The 20,056-nt window shown below is 45.8% G+C and overlaps 1 protein-coding gene across 1 annotated transcript in view; it reads left to right on the top strand.

Moving 5' to 3' along the window:
* Positions 1 to 416: 416 nt before the first annotated feature.
* The window catches only part of htr2aa (5-hydroxytryptamine (serotonin) receptor 2A-a), a gene marked incomplete at its 3' end in the record, with an annotated part of 45,117 nt that continues 25,477 nt past the window's right edge, over positions 417 to 20,056 (top strand). The window contains exon 1 of the mRNA XM_080478917.1: positions 417 to 1,880. Coding sequence (XP_080335043.1) covers positions 1,487 to 1,880 — 394 coding nt within the window. The 5' untranslated portion in view covers positions 417 to 1,486. The remainder of the gene's footprint in view (positions 1,881 to 20,056) is intronic.

A 20,056-nucleotide genomic window follows, 5' to 3' on the forward strand; every position in this document is an offset into this window, starting at 1 on the left:
TTTCGATGTAAACAGACATCGTTTTAAAATTTTACTGTGGAAACATGAAACTTTTCTGAGATGAAAAATGACGAAAAAATCCATTCATTGTGTAATCAGGCCTGAGTTTCAGCAAGTGGCACAAATTTCATCCCATCATCCTGAAGTTTCTGCATAACGACGCTGCTTCTCAGTATTTTTCAAAATCCCCAGTATTCCTGCTGGATTTTGGCAGAAGTGGATCAGAACACAGTTCTGACAACTCAAAGCCTTTTTCAAGTGAACTGAAGGGAAAAGAGGCGACGTTTACCTTTGAGAGGCAGAACGAGAGAAGGAGAGAGAGGAAGGAGGTTCCGGGAGAGAGAGGGAGGGGGAGAGAGAGAGAGAGGGGGGGGGGGGGGCAGCAGGAGATCCCAGCAGAGCGTCGCAGAGGGAGAGAGAGAGGAGAGAGAAAGAGAGAGAGGCAGTGTGAGGAGAGAAGCTTTCAGCTCCTGATCACCATCCGAACGCTTCCCAACGCTCTACTGGAAACCGACTAACCTCCTGAAGAATGGAGAGAACGCACATCCTCTCCTCTCCTCTTCCTCCTCAGCATCTTTCATCGTAGTTTTCTTTTTGGGAAAGTAACAAGAAATGGAAATATTACAGAGAAAAAAAACGACGTCTGTGTGACGAGTGACTGACATTTTCCACTGAGGAGGAGATTCCAGGATATTTCAGATTGTTTTCTGCTCGGTTTGAAGGTTTCCTCTGCGTGAGTCACACTTCCTCGCGCGACCGTGCAAAAGGAGGGAAACTTAGTGAGAGGCTCGTCAAAAATCATCATGTTCATCATCCGTCTCTGTCAGCCGCCGCCGCCGCGCTCTCAGAGGTGCAGGGATGAGTTGATGGACGCGCGAGGCTTTTCAGACGAAGACGGGCAGGATCGTCCCTGCAGGTAGGAAACCCAAAGGGTACCGTCCGGTTCCCTGAGAGATCACCGAGCCAAACTCAGGGACCAGAACCCGCCTCGGTGGGAAACTTCTTAGGATTCAAGTTTGATCTGTGACTCACATGGACCGAGTGCTTTGAACATGAGAGGAGCTCCGAGGAGGAGAAACCTGGAACTGAACGTCTCCCTCCGTTCGGATGGATCCTATCATCGGCGGACGGGAGGATGTTGTTTGAAGACTTGCGAGTCAGAGGCAGGCCAACGTTTGCTTGGAGGAGATTTCTTTTAGCTCTTTGATCTTCTTCATTGGTGTGAATTCATTTCTTGTTGCCGAGCCGATTTTGGCTGGATGCTATTTCATCGTCCCCGTTTGGGGAGATCATCTGTTGATCTCCGTCCAATCCCAGGTTTTGCGTTCCCTCGGAAACGATGGAGTAAATAAGTCACGGCTCATCACACCGGTGATAAATGGTGCAGTATTTCTGGTCTTCACCTGGGCAGCCGGTCCACCATGGCTACGATTCGCGCTGACCCATTTTCCATGTTGGCTTCCTGAGGCAATACCGCGCTGACACCATGAACCTGCGCGGCGCCAACCTGTCCGAGTTGATCTCCAAGGCTGTGGGAGCGGCGGTGCCGCCGGAGTCCGACCCGTGGGCTCCCAGCGGGCTCGCCAACGTCACGATCCCGACGTGCCAGCAGCTTGGGAACTGGTCGCTCCGCGGCGGCGAGGGAGCGTTGGCGTCGCCGTGTCCTCCCCCGGAGCCGCCCGGGGACAAGAACTGGGCGGCGCTGCTGATTTTAGCCGTCATCGCCGTCACAGTGATGGGGAACATCCTGGTCATCCTGGCCGTGTCTCTGGAGAAGAAGCTGCAGAACGCCACCAACTACTTCCTGATGTCGCTGGCCGTGGCCGACATGCTGCTGGGCATTCTGGTCATGCCGGTCTCCATGGTGACGATTCTCTATGGTAAGAAACGAGGGATGCAAGGTTTGCTCACGATGAGCTCTATTGAGTTGGCGTTCAGTCGCCACCGAGTTTAGTGTCGAGTATACGTGATGAAAGAGTCCCAATATTCACAAAAACCGAATGCTTGACTACTAAAAAATACTACAATCGTAACATAAAGTGAGTTTTAATGAAGCCTTCTGAGAAATACTGTGAAACATAAAAAAGACAAAGAAAAACTTCTCCTGTAGCTGTTGCATTATGGGAGTTTTGACAATCTCCCCCTGACTCTAAAGGCTCTGAGGCTTTATAGCAGCATCACTGAGATCTCAGCTGGTGTCTCCGTGTGTCTAAAGAACTTTGTTATATGATCAATGTTTTCTTTGGCTTTCTTACATGTTCAGATGTTTGACACCCCGACCATAAAGCCTAGGTTGTACCACACTTTCAGAACAGTTCCTTTCTGCGTTTACACAGCGTTTTGAAAACTCTGGAAGTCTCATTTCTCAACAACCATTTGCTGATCTGACGTGGTGTTCAGTCATAACATTAGAGCTGACATTAAAAGGCCTCGTCAGAACTTCTGCTCAGTGGTAAAATGGAGGGATCGACGGTACTGGAGGAGTTTATATTCAGGGGCTGCTTCAGTTTAATAAAAAAAGCCCACAGGACCATGTGACTGCAGTTTACACTCATTCAGAGAAAATCTACAAAAACTGGAAATGAATAATGGATGGAGAAATGAGCTAGATGATCTGAGGTGTCAAGACTGTTTTTTAAATTAACCCCTTCTAACACTTCTATCATATCTTTCTATACACACTCTTTCACTGTGAATATCTATTTGATGAGACTGTAGGTGGAGAGTCCACCCCCCCCCCCCCCCCCTGCCCCCCCTCAACAAACCTTCCCAGCAAGTCTTTCTTCTAATTTTCTGCCCCTTTCATTCAGAACACAAAAACAAACAGTAGGTAACAAGTTAGTGCACTTTGAATCGTGTACGGCTGACAGCAGTGTGTGTGTGTGTGTGTGTGTGTGTGTGTGTGTGTGTGTGTGTGTGTGTGTGTGTGTGTGTGTGTGTGTGTGTGTGTGTGTTCTAAGATTTGCATGCATCTAAAAGGACCTGTAAATGTCTGTAGTATTTTCTGGTGGATTTTGCGACACTACAGAAATCCGTCCCTGAAGGGTTTTTTCGCCCTCAGTTTGGACTGGTCGGCTCACTCGTCAGGTTGCATTTGGTCTTAACCACGCGTGGGCAGCATATCTTCCCACAGGGCCACATGAATAACTCGGATTACTGCGGAGCCACAAGTTCAGTTCAGTTTTACTCTATAAAAAAATGAAATCCTACTGCACAGTTTGTGGGAAGATTTTGAAGTTGTTCTGCGTCAACAGAGGAACAAAACACTACAAACGCACTAGAGTAATATTTATTAAAGAACAACAACAATTATAGTTACTCGAGGAAAAAGTACAGGGATACAAATTATGCGAGTTAAGGCAGATTACCAATGTGAAGGCTTGAGTACACATTGGGAGGCAGGGATGATGAGACACAGCAGGGGGAGGGAACGACAGGGAGGAGAGAAATAAAGGAAGAAACAGAAATCCAAATCGGTTTCTTTCTATTCCCTGGAATGATGCAGAGCGAACGTGCATTGGATATCAGCTCAAATAATAAATCATATACTATATATTTTGATATATTTATTATCAATATTACAAAATGTGGGTTGTTACGATGGTGCTTCACTGTGCGGTGTTTTGGTTTCACTGGTGCCCCTGTTAACTGGTGACTTCTGCCAGCAGCCGTGAGCAGCAGCTGATGTTAATATAAGACAAATACTACGATACTTTAAACTTGAATGGAAATGTGGTTAAACTGCGTTCTCCAGGACAGCTCCGGGTTCTGGTCGGGTTTTTAAGAGGGGAACCAGTTCATCCTAAACACCGGTGGTATCGTGGTTCGGAGACCTCCTGAATCCTCTGGTCGCCTCCAGACACAGAAACGTCTCAGCTCCTCGCTGCTCCACTGGTTGAGTTCAGAGCGACTCTCTGGTTCTGATCGGGTTTAAAAATGGCCGCTGAACGAGACGCTCTCTGACTCACCTGTGTCGTGACGCGCCGGCCAATCAGAGGCTGCCGTCTGCCGACGTCACATTGTCTCCTGGCCTGAGCTCACTGGGAACCTGGAGGAGGAACCAGGAAAGTACCTGGAAAGTACCTGGTAGTAGGAAAGTACCTGGTGGGAGGAAAGTACCTGGTGGGAGGAAAGTACCTGGTATGAGGAAGGTACCTGGAAAGTACCTGGTAGGAGGAAAGTACCTGGTAGCAGGAGTACCTGGTAGAAGGAAAGTACCTGGTGGGAGGAAAGTACTTGGTAGCAGGAGTACCTGGTAGAAGGAAAGTACCTGGGGGGAGGAAAGTACCTGGTAGGAGGAAAGTACTTGGTAGGAGGAGTACCTGGTAGGAGGAAAGTACCTGGTAGGAGGAAAGTACTTGGTAGGAGGAGTACCTGGTAGGAGGAAAGTACCTGGTAGCAGGAGTACCTGGTAGAAGGAAAGTACCTGGGGGGAGGAAAGTACCTGGTAGGAGGAAAGTACTTGGTAGCAGGAGTACCTGGTAGAAGGAAAGTACCTGGGGGGAGGAAAGTACCTGGTAGGAGGAAAGTACTTGGTAGGAGGAAAGTACTTGGTAGGAGGAGTACCTGGTAGGAGGAAAGTACCTGGTAGCAGGAGTACCTGGTAGAAGGAAAGTACCTGGTGGGAGGAAAGTACCTGGTAGGAGGAAAGTACCTGGTAGCTGCTGGTAACACATGGTGTAAAAGCGCAGTAAAGAAAGTAGAGTCGAGTACGGCCGGGGAGGAACAGGTGGAAAAGCTCCAGACCAGAGCGTCTGAAGACCCGGTACCCCCCCGGGCGTCACGTCGCCCAGCTGTGGTCTCCATTGTCTGTGTGCACACGGGTCTCATTACCGCCACACGAATGTCGCCGTGCAGACGCACGCCGACGGCTGCGTGCACAGATTGAATCACATCCTCCAAAAGTCTGAGGCTGTTAACACGTCTGACTTCCTGTGTGCTTCTTCTGCTCCGCAAAGCTTCTGACAAAAATACATCAAGTGTTTATTTTTAGAACGAGAGCGGCAACGATCTGTTGACTCGGCATAAAGTGGCCTTGATCGACTCCGACGGCCGTCGGCTCGACTGGAAACACAAACTGTTGATCACCAACACTTCAAATCTATTTTCTCTCTAGATTTTGTCGTTTGTCTTTTTTTTTGCACTTTTGAAACAAACAAACTCTAAACATTGAAAACAACAACCTTTTAATGTGAAACTTTTTAAAATCTGTTCCAGCTGAACATCACTAATTTAGATTTGTTTTTGAAACTCACACATACGACTGTGATTTCAGATTTAAGTGTGCGAGTTCTGTTTTTTAGGGGAAGATGCTCTATAATCTGATGTTAGAGGAGGACGATGCGCTGTAATCTGGAGGTTAGAGGGGGAAGATGCTCTGTAATCTGGATGTTAGAGGTGGAAGATGCTCTATAATCTGGATGTCAGAGGAGGAAGCTGCTCTACAATCTGGATGTTAGAGGGGAAGATGCTCTGTAATCTGGGTGTTAGGGGGAGATGCTCTACAATCTGGATGTTAGAGGAGGAAGATGCTCTGTAATCTGGATGTTAGAGGAGGAAGCTGCTCTACAATCTGGATGTTAGAGGAGGAAGATGCTCTGTAATCTGTATGTTAGAGGGGGAAGATGCTCTGTAATCTGGATGTTAGAGGGGAAGATGCTCTGTAATCTGGATGTTAGAGGAGGAGATGCTCTGTAATCTGGATGTTAGAGGAGGAAGCTACTCTACAATCTGGATGTTAGAGGAGGACGATGCTCTGTAATCTGGATGTTAGAGGGGGAAGATGCTCTGTAATCTGGATGTTAGAGGAGGAAGCTGCTCTACAATCTGGATGTTAGAAGAGGAAGATGCTCTGTAAAATAAACAGTTCCTAAAAGTAATATATTAATGAACTAAATACTTCTGAGATAAACTACCAACATGACCTCAGCTCAGTGACGCTAACCGCTAACAGCCCGCTAATCCTGATCCAGTCTCCTGTCGAATCATGCTAATGCTAATGCTGATGCTAATGCTAATGCTACTTACAGTGACACATCTTTAACCTTTAGTGACCTGGTAACAGTATAGAAGTAAACCTGACTGAAGCCTCAGTAACTGTGACTCTGTGTGTAATCTAATGATAGTAATCAGTTACTAGCATGTTGCTCCCCGCAGTAATCACATCCCAAAGCGCTGGACTCGTCTGCTCCTCTGCCGTCAGCCTGCCGCTCCAGGTCGCTGCTGATTACGCTCAGGAAGCTCAGCGTTGTTTCCTGCCCTCTGCCTCCTTCGGTCTGTTAATCTGTTTGTCAGCGTCCCTCCTGGTGAACTCACATAACCTCCGTCAGACACACATCATCCACTGCGCTTCATCATCGCCGCTCCCGCCGCCGCTGCCGCCGCCGCGCAGCGCGGCTCGCTGAATGTCACGAGCCGCCGCTCACACAAGAAGCTCTAAGCCCTAAATCGCAAATTCATTAGCATGAGAAGAAATTATTCAGAGGGACGAGCGAGCTGCGGCGCTGACTACTCGCCCGTCACTCTCTCTAAAGAGAAGACAAAAGCAGTCATTAGCCACGCCGCCACCAAACATCAACACGCACTTATGTTTTATTATTATTCGTTACACGAACGAAGTGCTTCACATTCATTCACCGAGCCGAAGAGCGAACGCGGCGCGGCGTCAGGCCGATGGGAGATCGTCTGGAGCGGTCAGGAGCGCCGGTGGGAGGCCATGGTGGTGTCAGGAGGGAGATTACGGGTGAATCAAGAGACGGGGGCAAGAATGACGACTAATGAGATCACAGATTAGTCGCTGAGCCGAGCTCCTGAAGAAATGTGATTATTAATGAGGTCATTATGGAGGTCATGAAAAACGCCGTGTAGAACGTGAAAGATGATTTCCTGTCAGTCAGTCAGACTGTTGCTGCAGCTCAGTGAAGGCAGGCTCGCTCAGCTCAGCTCAGCTCAGCTCAGCTCGGCTCAGCTCAGTCTGCTCGGCTCAGCTCAGTCTGCTCGGCCTGCTCAGCTCGGTCTGCTCAGCTCGGTCTGCTCGGCTCGGTCTGCTCGGCTCGCTCAGCTCAGCTCGGCTCGCTCAGCTCGCTCAGCTCAGCTCAGCTCAGCTCAGCTCGGCTCAGCTCAGCTCAGTCTGCTCGGCCTGCTCAGCTCGGCTCGCTCAGCTCGGCTCGGCTCGGCCTGCTCGCTCAGCTCGGTCTGCTCGCTCAGCTCGGCTCGGCTCGGTCTGCTCAGCTCGGTCTGCTCGCTCAGCTCGGCTCGGCTCGGTCTGCTCAGCTCGCTCAGCTCGGCTCGGCTCGGTCTGCTCGCTCAGCTCGGTCTGCTCGCTCAGCTCGGTCTGCTCGCTCAGCTCGGTCTGCTCGCTCAGCTCGGTCTGCTCGCTCAGCTCAGCTCAGCTCAGCTCAGCTCAGCTCGGTCTGAACGGGTTCACCTGAAAACAAACTCTTTTTGGTGCTACTGTGCTCGGAGTCACTGGAAAGACAACTTTTTGAAAACCTGGAACTTTTTCACTGTATAAACAGAGAAAAACGCATCATTACTGAAACGCCACCCACTAGTGGCCAAACAGGCAAACTGCATCTTCTTCGGTGTTTCCACAGTTTCCACTGAGCCTTTCTGATCTTTACACCTGAAACCTTAAACGACTTTAAACGTGATCAGCAAAGTGATAATGGGACAAAACGAGAAGGAAAAGTTGTAATAATTCCCACGACTTTCATGTTTTTCTCATTATATGTTTTGATTCTGAGCTCTTTATTATCTTCCTTTTAAAAGTTACTGGCTGCAATAGTTTAAAGATAAAAAAGACTCATCTGAACGTAGAAGAGATATTTAACAAAGTTAACAAACTAACCGGAATCCAGAGCTCAGTTAGGGTTGCAATACCCATTTGTACCACAAGATAGTGTGATGAGACCATCTGCGACCCTCCACTCACTACTGCCACCCAGTGCACAAAAGTAGAATACGCTAATATACCTTCAAAAATGGCATTTAAAGATGATTTTATCATTCTAATAATTGAAAGTCTTGCGACTTCTTTTTATAGCAGCAGACAAATACTTTACCCACCGATGAAAGAACGAGAAGGATTATTGATATACAGTCAAAATGAGGTGAGGCAGGGTAGTACGATCTGAAGAGCCTCAGAGATAATGTGGACCAAGACATATATATATATATATATATATATATATATAAACCTTCCGACCTGCAAAACCACTTTATACCACAAGATGATGCAATGAATCCTTCTACCTTTCTTTACGATTTCATTATCAGAACAGAAAAAGAAGCAGATTTGAACACAAATAAGATTTTTTTTTAATTCTTCACGTGATCAATTTGAGTAATAGTGACTCACTGCTGCCACCTGGTGCACCAAAGGGATTAGCCGCTGGGATTGATAAAATATTCTGATTGTGATTATGTTAATCCACTATTATATGCACCGTGCATATAACACTGATTGTTTGAGTTTTAAGAAAAAATACGTAGGTGATTAGTAATAATTACATAATTCGTTGTTTTTGATGTGACATATTGTACGTTCCATCAGCGGTGCTCAATAGTGTTCGACTATCTTTTACAGAAAAAAGGTGATAAAATTGTCCAATTATGAGTTTTCTGAGCTGGAAATGGTCATACTGATGTAATTATGGTCAATTTAACTCTTTTCAGCACATTTTCTTCGGGTGTAAGTGACAAATCATTTATACGTATGTACATATTTACACTATCTTGGCCCTGAGACTAAAATTTGCTTGTTTACTACGAATACACTTAATGGCGGTTCATCCGGTTTATCATGTTTCACAGATGGTTAACTAATATTTTCAGAGAAAAACAACCTAAAAATAAGTGTCAGATTGTATCAGGGTATTTACATAAAGCAGAACAGGCGAAGAGACGACGCAGCTCGTCATGTAAAACGTCAATAATACAAAGAACCTGACGCCTTTGTGACAAAGAGGCGGCAGAAAGCTGTTCCTGAGGTGGAGCGAAACCCCGGCGCTCCCCAGAAGTCCTGGTGTCATCAGCCGCTCACGCCAGATACAACATGTCGCCGCCGTCCTCGCTGAGACCAGCTCGCCGTCACGCTTCGCCTCGACTTGGTCAGACAGACTGAAGAGCTTCAGTCCTGCAGAAACGACTCGGGTTCATTTAGAGATGAATCGTCTCTGCAGGAGGCGGCGGGGCGGAGAACCGGCGTTTCAACGGGAAGCGATCTCCTTTACACCTCAATGTTTCAAGTAAAAACGCATGATTTTAAAAAAAACTTGACTTTCTGGAAACTGCCATCAAGGTGGAACTTTTTGAAATCACAATGACAGAGTAAATAGTAGAAAGTGCAACTTTTTGAAAATGCGACAACTCCGTCTTCATTGAAACGTGAAAAAACATCTTTTTGGAAACGCTACGTTTCCATGGAAACACTACGTTTCCATGGAAACTGGTGAAAATGCAACTCTTTGAAAATGCAACGGCTGCCTCCGGGTAAAGTGGTGAAAACACAACTTTTTAAAAATGCGACCACTGCACATGCAGACCACGACTATAGTAACCAGTAGTTCTGCACATGCTCAGTAGAGCCAATCAGAACCATGTTTCCTCCGTAGTGTCAAGACTCCCAGTCCAGATTCTCCTGGACCTGGTACTTTTGACGGCCACGGTAATAACAATCCAACTTGGTACTTTTATTTTGACGGCCACGGTAATAACAATCCAACTTGGTACTTTTATTTTGACGGCCACGGTAATAACAATCCAACTTGGTACTTTTATTTTGACGGCCACGGTAATAACAATCCAACTTGGTACTTTTATTTTGACGGCCACGGTAATAACAATCCAACTTGGTACTTTTATTTTGACGGCCACGGTAATAACAATCCAACTTGGTACTTTTATTTTGACGGCCACGGTAATAACAATCCAACTTGGTACTTTTATTTTGACGGCCACGGTAATAACAATCCAACTTGGTACTTTTATTTTGACGGCCACGGTAATAACAATCCAACTTGGCACTTTTATTTTGACGGCCAGCGTAATAACAATCCAACCTGGTACTTTTATTTTGACGGCCACCGTAATAACAATCCAACTTGGCACTTTTATTTTGACGGCCACCGTAATAACAATAGATTACAATAGGTCTGCTTCTTCCCGGTGTTTTCTGCCTGAGGCGGCAGCTGCCGGCGGTTCTGCTCTCTGAGGAGTGACGGTTTGCTTCTCTTCATCCGGACGGGTTTTGTTCTTCTCTCCGGGGACGAGCTTCCAGACGTCTCACCTAAACAAACCCGACGCTTTGAGAAGCTTCAATAACTTACAGCTTCACTTGAATGGAATTTGCCCCCCCCCCCGACAGTTTGGATGTTCTTTTATCCAGCGTCTTGATAGCAGATGATTGTCGCAGCAACAGATGGTTCCTCCACATGTTAAGAAATGTGCAAAGTCAGCAACTGTGTTTTGAGTTTCCCCAAAGAAATCACACGTCCTTTTGTTCATTTTAAGCTGAAGACAACTCTGAGCCACACATTTCAATCTGAGCTCTCCGATGCTTCAGTCCATTATTATTGTCCCTGGCAAACGGTTTAGAAACTAAAATAATCTGAGTGAGAAACGTTGTCGGAGCTCCAACAGGCCCTCCAGAGAGAAGCCGGCTCATTAGCAGTCTTGAATACTAAACAGAAAGACTCAGAAATAGACGTGACGTTATTCCCTAATTCCAGTTGAGAAAAGTGTGATTCCTCCCAAACCTGCCGGGCTGCTGAGTGATCAGAGGTTTGTCCACTGGGAGGGACTCGGTCTCATTGTCCCTGCTGGCCGGAGGAGGAGTCCAGGCTTTTTCCTCTTCTGGTGACACCTTCAGTCCCTGAGAACCACTGATCAGGTGCAGAAGGTTCGAATAATTAGGTTTCTGTGCAGCAGGGGAACATATTGGGCAACACGAAGGCAGGATATCGCCACGCCGCGTCTTCATCCTTCAGTGACCAGGTACTTCCTCCTCAGAAGCTAACAGGAAGTCACTCCAGCCGCCAGGAAGCATGGCGGCCAAGCGACACGAACACTCCAAAGTCAGGTTCCACTTCAGGAGGAAGGACATCAGAGTAGCTTCAAATACTGGCAAAGTGAATATTTCATCAAAAGGAGGACCTGCGACGGACATGCAGAGACATTCTCAGCCGGCAGTAACGTTAGCACGCCCTCTGCTGGTGAAACTGCAGGTTTCATTTCCAGATGAGTCACTTAAACCCTGGTGGTGGTGTACAGGGTGGAGAAGCTGCTTGGGATCGACAGTTCTACAAGTTATATATTGTAGTTTGTGTTTTTCTGCACTCGTGCTCTTTGTTTTGGAGTATTTTGGTTTAGAGCAGCGCCACCTCGTGGACTGAACACCAAACTCTCTTTCCAACAAACAGAAGTATAAAGTCGGAGGCGTTTAGTTTGAAGCTTAACTTTGTGTTACTGCAGGTTAGTAAAGTTTAAAGTTCCTCCACCAGAATCCAAATGAAACTAGGATCCAGTTCTAGTTGTCGACGTTCGTCTGTAATAAAAACTTCCTGAAGGAAGTTCCTCTTCACACTCAGACTAACTGGTATTTCCAGCATTTTATTTTGGCGGGACATCCCCGGTTTGTTGACGTCTCATCGTCCCAGAACCTCCTGAAGGTTCCCGAGGCTTCGTGTCACAAGATCCCGTTTGTCCTCTGGATCTCTGCACATCTGGATTCTCTGAGGAAAAAGCTTCAGTTTCACTCCATCCAGACTTTCTCCAGGATTCAAGGCTCTTTCCTTGACAAAGTCTGGAGCTTTTTCAAATGTTGATGTTCTGGCTGGAGCTGCCGCCATCTTGGATATCCCACAATCCCTTGGGGCAGGTTTCCCAAGATGGCGTCAGTCAGGAACCATCAACAGTTTGATGGTTTGTCTGGAAACTTCTGGACTTTATTGTGAAGGATTGAGGAACCTGCAGGTTGGAATGAGAGGAGAGGTTCTGGTTTGGTTGGTTCTCTGGACAGAACCTCTCCTTTATGGAGGAACAAAGTTTGTTCTGCTGGAGGAACTTAAGAAGAGGGTTGACTGGATGAAGTCAGACTCTCCTGACCAGCAGGTCGACCGTCCACAGCGTGATGAAGTGATCAGGAATCTCTTCTCACACTCAGATCACCTCCAGAAGGAGCCGCAGACTTTCATCTTTCCTCTCACAACCATCGCCCTGTAACCGCTGACCACTGCTTCTCTTGGTCGGTCACTTGAGGCGACGTGACAAACGGCGGCCGGTGGATTCAGAGGAAGGTTTCCTCCCTGCGCTCTGTCACTAAACTGACTTCCTGTCAGATGGATTTTCTCAGAATTTCAGCTTTAAATGCTGACTCACTCTCTCATCGGTCTCCATGGCGGGCTGTCAGACCTTACATCGCTCCTCTTTCTCTTCCTGCTCACACTTGAAGGCACCATTTGTCCGTCACTGAGTCTCTTTCTGTCTCTTCTTGTGTTTCCAGCGATCGCTCTCTGACACTCGCAACAGGAAACGCTCCTCACTCTGTTTCTGGATGGACCGCTGAGCTGGAAGAGATTTACTCAAAAGACTAGGATCACTTTCTCCTGTGGATTCTCTTCTGACTCACTCCAAACCCAAATCCACGTCGTTCCGGTTTTAACACCACGGCGGATTTTAATCCTGCATACGGTAGATTATTCACTGTTACGTAAAGATCTTTTCCTTCAGCTTTTTTGTCTGGCTGGAGGAACTAGATCTTCTGCACATGCTCAGTACAGCCGATCAGAACAAAGTTTCCTCCGTGGTGTCATGACTCCCAGTCCATATTCTACTGGAACTTTTATTTTGACAGTCACCATAATAACAGTCCAACCTGGTGGTTTTATTTTGACAGTCACCTTAATGACAATCCCACTTGGTGGTTTTATTTTGACAGTCACTATAATAACAATCCAACTTGGTAGTTTTATTTTGACAGTCACCTTAATGACAATCCAACTTGGTGGTTTTATTTTGACAGTCACCTTAATGACAATCCAACTTGGTGGTTTTATTTTGACAGTCACCGTAATGACAATCCAACTTGGTTGTTTTATTTTGACAGTCACCATAATAACAATCCAACTTGGTGGTTTTATTTTGACAGTCACCATAATAACAATCCAACTTGGTGGTTTTATTTTGACAGTCACCATAATAACAATCCAACTTGGTGGTTTTATTTTGACAGTCACTATAATAACAATCCAACTTGGTAGTTTTATTTTGACAGTCACCTTAATGACAATCCAACTTGGTGGTTTTATTTTGACAGTCACCTTAATGACAATCCAACTTGGTGGTTTTATTTTGACAGTCACCGTAATGACAATCCAACTTGGTTGTTTTATTTTGACAGTCACCATAATAACAATCCAACTTGGTGGTTTTATTTTGACAGTCACCATAATAACAATCCAACTTGGTGGTTTTATTTTGACAGTCACCATAATAACAATCCAACTTGGTGGTTTTATTTTGACAGTCACCATAATAACAATCCAACTTGGTAGTTTTATTTTGACAGTCACCATAATAACAATCCAACTTGGTGGTTTTATTTTGACAGTCACCGTAATGACAATCCAACTTGGTTGTTTTATTTTGACAGTCACCATAATAACAATCCAACTTGGTGGTTTTATTTTGACAGTCACCATAATAACAATCCAACTTGGTGGTTTTATTTTGACAGTCACCATAATAACAATCCAACTTGGTGGTTTTATTTTGACAGTCACCATAATAACAATCCAACTTGGTGGTCTGTCCATTAGAATGTTCTGCCAGAGTTCATGATTAAGAGCTCATAGTGCTCTGCTGTGTGTGTGTGTGTGTGTGTGTGTGTGTGTGTGTGTGTGTGTGTGTGTGTGTGTGTTTCAGTACAAAAACTAACAACAGCACCACCTAGTGGCCTAACATGCTCACTATAGTTTTTTTTGTGCGTTTTTTCCAAACAAACTGATGTTTTCAGGACATTTCCATGTAAAAGCGTAACTTTTCTGAAACGACATGAAAACGATGCGTTTTCACTTGAAGCGTCGTTTCAGCTGGAGCTTAGCATGCCGCCGCTAATCACAGTTATTGCTGAGGCAGACTGACGCTACTTACAGAGTTAGTTCATGACCAATGAGCGGCTTCTTCTGCAGTAAACAGGAGCTTCTCTAATAGTAACCACGGAGACCACAGCTAATGCTAATGCTAACTGCGCGCTCAGGGAGAGAGAGCATCGGTTCAGCTGAAAGTAACTCAGACTCTTCAGCGATCAATACCTCGATAACGTGTTGCTCGCCTTGCCAGTGAAAACAAAACCTCCAGGGATAAACGACGCAAACATAAAAGGTTTTTCCAGAGCCGCAGAGCGTCGAACCGGAACTCTGGAAATCTGTGGAGCGTCCAGAACAATGGAAGACATTTCTGTTCACGTCGTCACTGGATACGATCTGCGGCGCAGCGTTCAGGTCTTCACTGCTTCACGCTTCAGTCCAGAGAGGGATTGATTGAGTTATGAGCTCAGAGCGCCTCCTCAGGCCACAGATGGAAGTACAGCAGGAGCCGAGCGGCTGAACGCAGCAGGATCAGACCTTTAATGTTACAAAACAAAATCTAAGACAGTCGTATCATCAGAACGTCATTTCATACCCTGGTTACTAAACCTCTGGAGAAGCTGCAGCCGTCACCCTGGACATAATCCTGCAGCGTTACCCAACCCGCCATTAGGATCAATCAACACCAGTCGGCCAGAACATTATGACCTCTTACGGCTGAACTGGATAACAAGGATGAATCAGTGAACTTCTTTGAGGTGCTAAATGGAGTCGTCCCCTGGTGGTGTTACGCACCCAGTCTTCAAATCAATTCTCAAAATGTATTAGGAGAAGAAAAGAATCAAACATGGAGATCGTTCTGACCCTTCTTCATCCCGCTACTTCCTCTCGTGAGAGTACATGTGAGATTCGGACTGTTGAGGATGTTCGGCGTGTGTTGAGGTTTGGTTTTATGTTTTGCCAAACGGAGGCGAGAAACTGACGAAACACGTTGGAGGAAACAGTTTGAGGCTCTGGACTCGGTTTAGGCTTTAATAACGCTGATCCTGGAGAAGTAGGGCGGGTATAACGAGCCTTACACAACAGCGAAGTGTCGCTCTGATGGCGGACGCCGCGACGAGGCAGTGGACCGCCCCGAGCGAAGGAAAATAAACCCCGGTTCTTCTGAGAGACGAAGATGATGTAAGAAGAAAGTGGCTGAAAAGAGACGAGACGATCTGGAGAGAGAGACGAAGAAAAAACAAGGTTGTGTTGTGATGAGATGGAGATTTTCCTTTTCTGGATCTCGGAGCTGAACAAAGCTCCTCCCGCCGCGCCGTCGTCACGCAAAAGACAAAACATCGGATTAAATCAGAAAGGCTTTTATTTCTCGGCCGTTCAGTCGCATTAAAAGGCCGTCGACTTCCTGTGGAGCTCTCGGTGTGATTAACAGTGAATAATGAGCTGCTCTGGCGACTCGCTGTAATCTGGACCGGGCCGGTGCTTCAGTCCCACGAGGAAACTCACTTTTCTCTCCGAGTCCAACTAAAGACAAAACTTCCAAATCCATCATCACATCCACGGGCAGGAAGTAGAATTTTACCAAAGGAAAGAAGGGCCTGTCTCAGTGTGGAGCAGCTTTATTTTACCATGTTTCATTTGATTATTAGGGATGTCCCGATCCAATCGGTAGATATCGGATCGGGGCCGATATTAGTGATGTGTGAGTGATCGGGGATCGGCAAATCCAGCCGATCACCCCGCCAATCTAAAAAAAAAAGAACGCGGTCCACAACATCCCCTAATAACCAGAACAATCAGGGACTAGAAGCTCTGGTGGAGCTGCAGAAGCTAGAAGCAGGCGGAGCGGGGCCGTAGACCTATAAAACTAGAGTTAAATATAGCGGTTTATGTGTTTATGTGCAGAAGTCTACTTCTAAATGTCTATGTGGTCTGTCTCCTTCTGCTTTTTTATAGTGTTTGGTGAGTCACAGCGCCCCTAAAGGCCTGGCATGTGTACTACATGTCCTGAAGCCTCGTGTTGAGCCGTGTTCATAGTGAGGTGTGACGGAGGTTCTTAGGGAGAATACCAGGGAGGACAATAGATGGTTTTTTTCGTTGTGTGGATGTTCCTCAGTTTACAACAACAACCAAAGAGAAAGAGAAGAATTTTGATTCAATAAGTGAGTTTTACATTAATTTCGAGGTAAACAAAGCTTCTGCCAATAGTACTTTTAGCTTCAGACATCTTAGTCGCTCCAAAAATACACTATTGAGTATATTTGCAATAGTAATGTGAGTATCGGATCGGGAAAGTGTCGGTATCGGCCGATACTCCATTCTGAAAAATCGGATCGGTATCGGGGGCAAAAAAGTGTGATCGGGACGTCCCTGGTGATTATATACCATTAATTATTTGTAATAGATGTCACCAAACGTGATCCATGAGTTACTTTTTGAAGGACCAACTAGTTAAACTGTCATTTTCAGTTACTTGGAGAACCAGGTTGGTCATTAGGCCTCGTTCACACAAGGTTTTCAAGTGAAAACACAAAAGTTTCCTTGTGATTTGGATGTCTGTTTACATGTTAACGCTGCTCAGAGTCACTGAAAATGGGAAACATGCAGGGCTGCAGCCCCCCAGGACCCGAGGCCACGTCTACACGTACCTGGGTATTTTAAAAAAAACTGTGATATTTCTCTGCATTTACACATAAACACAGCTACGAGTCTCCACAAACAACGATTTCTGAAAACTCCAGCCTAAACATTTTTCTCTCTCTGGTGTCCTGTCCACATGGCTCAACGCCAGGCCAAAGGGCCAGCAGTACATCTGCCAGGCCTTTAGGGGCGCTGTGACTCATCAAATACACCCAAAACACAGAAAACGACACAGAGAGCATAGATATATAGAAGCAGACTCAGTGTTTTATAATTTCCCAACTCTGGGACCCCTGCAAAAAAAAAAGAAAAAAAAAGAAAAGGTGTTCGGGCTACTAAAACGCTGCCCCCTGTAGGTGATCAAAACAAAACACGGTGCGTTTACATAAAACGGCGGGGACGGCCATTTAGGAAAACTCTGTCTCTGTTTGCATGTAAAGGGGGGAGGCGGAGGTTTCCGTCAAAATTCGTGACATCGTGTTTTTTTCTTGGATTCTGATTGGCTATCATGGCTTCTCGTTACACTGCCCCCTACAGGTCTGGCTGTTCATAGCAGCTCTGAACCAGGTGGAGATGCGGGTCCATGTAATTGAAGATTTTTATTTTTTTTTTAACAGAGAGGGGAAATATCATTTTTTTTTAAAAACCCAGTGGCCTGAGTTTGACACTGTGAGGTGAATTTCAGCTTCTTTTCTGAGGTTTTCAGTCAGAAGCTGCAGGACGAAGCGTTAAACAGCTTTATCAACCTCGCACTCTGCTTTATTATAGTTATACTGTTTATTATTGTGACTTTCAACTTTCTGATATTATCCTGATTACTATCCTATTGATTGCTAATATTCCCGTAACGTTTCTTATTTTATTGTGTTTTTCTTTTCATTTATCTTGATCCTATTCATTTGATCTTACGTCACTACTTCCCTCTGTTGCTACACTGGTGGAACACTGAGCACTTTTCTGTCTCATCGTTAAAGACAATCAGACGCAGTGGTGACCGAGTTCGCCGACACAGCGCGGCGGTCCCGGAGCATTAAATACACCCCCACACCGCGGGGGGTCCTGCTTCGTCTCGTCTGCTTGTAAGGATCTGAACATGATTAGCTCCGATACAATGACTGTAAACAGGCGACACAATGCCTCCCTGGATTAACAATCCCGTTTTAAAATAGGACGAGCAGCTGCAGAGGTTGTTCTGCTTCAGTCTGACGAGACAGAGATAAAAATATAAGATGATTAGAAAGTTCACATAGGGAAGGAAAGACGAACTGGAGGCGGCCTGAATGTCTACAAAAAAAATTGATATACTTCAAAAAACGTACAAAATCTTTGTTTAAGAATGTCGTGTAAACGGCACCTAAAAAAATAAAGAGGTAATCTATGTGATGTGAAGCATTAAATATTGATAAAGACACATCTTTATATCTAAAACTGTCTTTTGAGAAAAAAGCCTGCGACAGCTGTGCAGCTCAGACCCACTTTAATATTTGATTTGACTCTTTCTAGTGCAGATTTCATTATTTAACAAAGTAAAACTGCAGCAATAGGAAAAGTTCAGCTTCTTTATGAGGAGATATGAGACTCAGCAAGATGCTCTATAATCTGATGTTAGAGGAGGAAGATGCTCTATAATCTGATGTTAGTTGAAGTTATATCACTTAAAGGTATGTGAGTGAAGTAAACAACTATATTGATATATACCACCTCTGACCGCTAGGTGTCACTGCAGAGCAACAGAGTCTTGCTCCAGTATAAAAACCTGCATGACTGTTGGACTTGATGTGTTTGGTTCTGGAACAAAAGTTACTGGATGTGGAAGAATAAATGTGACCTATAGATGTTTTATCCTCCTTCCTTCTCTTCCTCGCTCTGCTCGGCTTTACTATTTCCTCCTCTGGAAAAGCAACACAATCAACTCATCTTATCACCACAAACACACTTTGGAAGGAACGGTGGAATAATTACCGGCACTTTCCGCCCAGCCGAGCCACAGCAGCCGGCAGAGAGCTGAAAGAGGAGGAGAACTATCGGAAAAACATTTCAACGAGAAAAAGAACAGAAGTGCCGAGTCAGCAGCTTGAAAGAGGGAGCTTGGTTATGGTGAGAAACCTGAAGAAAAAACAGGCAGTAAGCACTTTATTTATACTAAAAGTTTACGATTAGCATTACAAGTAAACATAAATATGATTTTATGTATCAACTCCTGCAGTTTGAGGGAGTAAATGTGACATGATGGTCATGAAATGTCGTAGAAGAAGAAGTTGTGTCTGTTTGGTGGATCGTTTCACGTCGCTCCTTGCAGAGTTCTTGCTCTTTGCACTTTGAACGAGATTCTCTTCTTATCGTACCGAGATTCTAAACCAGAGTTTAACCGGACGCATCGCCACACAGACTGTGAAGGCTCATATATAGATTATAATCCTAAAGGTTCTCCAGCAGTACTACTCGTCCCCATACCTGGACTGACGTCCCAGAAGTGAAGACAGTCTGTCCTCTCTCTCCCTGGCTTGTTTCAGGTTTTAAAAAGTGTGTTGCTCCAACCAGCCAATCAGAGATCAAACCCTATATAGTGCCATCGGGGGTTTAGCCAATCCCAATCAAGGTAGGCCCTCCCTTTGACTCCTCCCACAATTAGGCAGCTCTGCTCTGGCACATGGCACCACGAGAGGAAGTACTTCCTCCTCTTCCCAAGATGGGCATGTGTGGGCGGAGCCAGTCCAGCTCACACAGACACAGCAGATTCTGAATGTAGCTCCTATGATCCAATATTCAAATGAGGAAAATCAAGGAGGAGCTAGAAACTTAGAATACTGAAGGTTTCTGGAGCGACCAGACCAGGAGGAGGAGGAGAACAGGAGGAGGAGGACAGGAGGAGGAGGAGGAGAACAGGAGGAGGAGGAGGAGGAGGAGAACAGGAGGAGGAAGAGGAGGAGGAGAACAGGAGGAGGAGGAGGAGGAGGAGACCAGGAGGAGGAGGAGAACAGGAGGAACAGGAGGAAGAGGAGAACAGGAGGAACAGGAGGAGGAGGAGAACAGGAGGAGGAGGTGAACAGGAGGAGGAAGAGGAGGAGGAGAACAGGAGGAGGAGAACATCTGCTGCAAAAAAGAAAGTTGCTGTGCTGATTTCACTCGTCTCTTTCTCACTTTCATCAAATCAACCTTTCTGTGAGCGGCTGCGTCGTCGCTGGAGCTCGTTTTCTTTCCTGCTCTCCTTTTCCACTCCTCCATCAGTTACTCTTCCTCTCTTTACCGATGAAAGTGCAGCACTTAGTCGTGAACAGCACTGATTGTGAACTTTTACATTCTTATTTCTCTCAACTAGGACTCCTGAT

Source organism: Lipophrys pholis (assembly GCF_963383615.2).
Source record: "Lipophrys pholis genome assembly, chromosome: 13".
In the NCBI taxonomy this organism is placed as follows: domain Eukaryota; kingdom Metazoa; phylum Chordata; class Actinopteri; order Blenniiformes; family Blenniidae; genus Lipophrys; species Lipophrys pholis.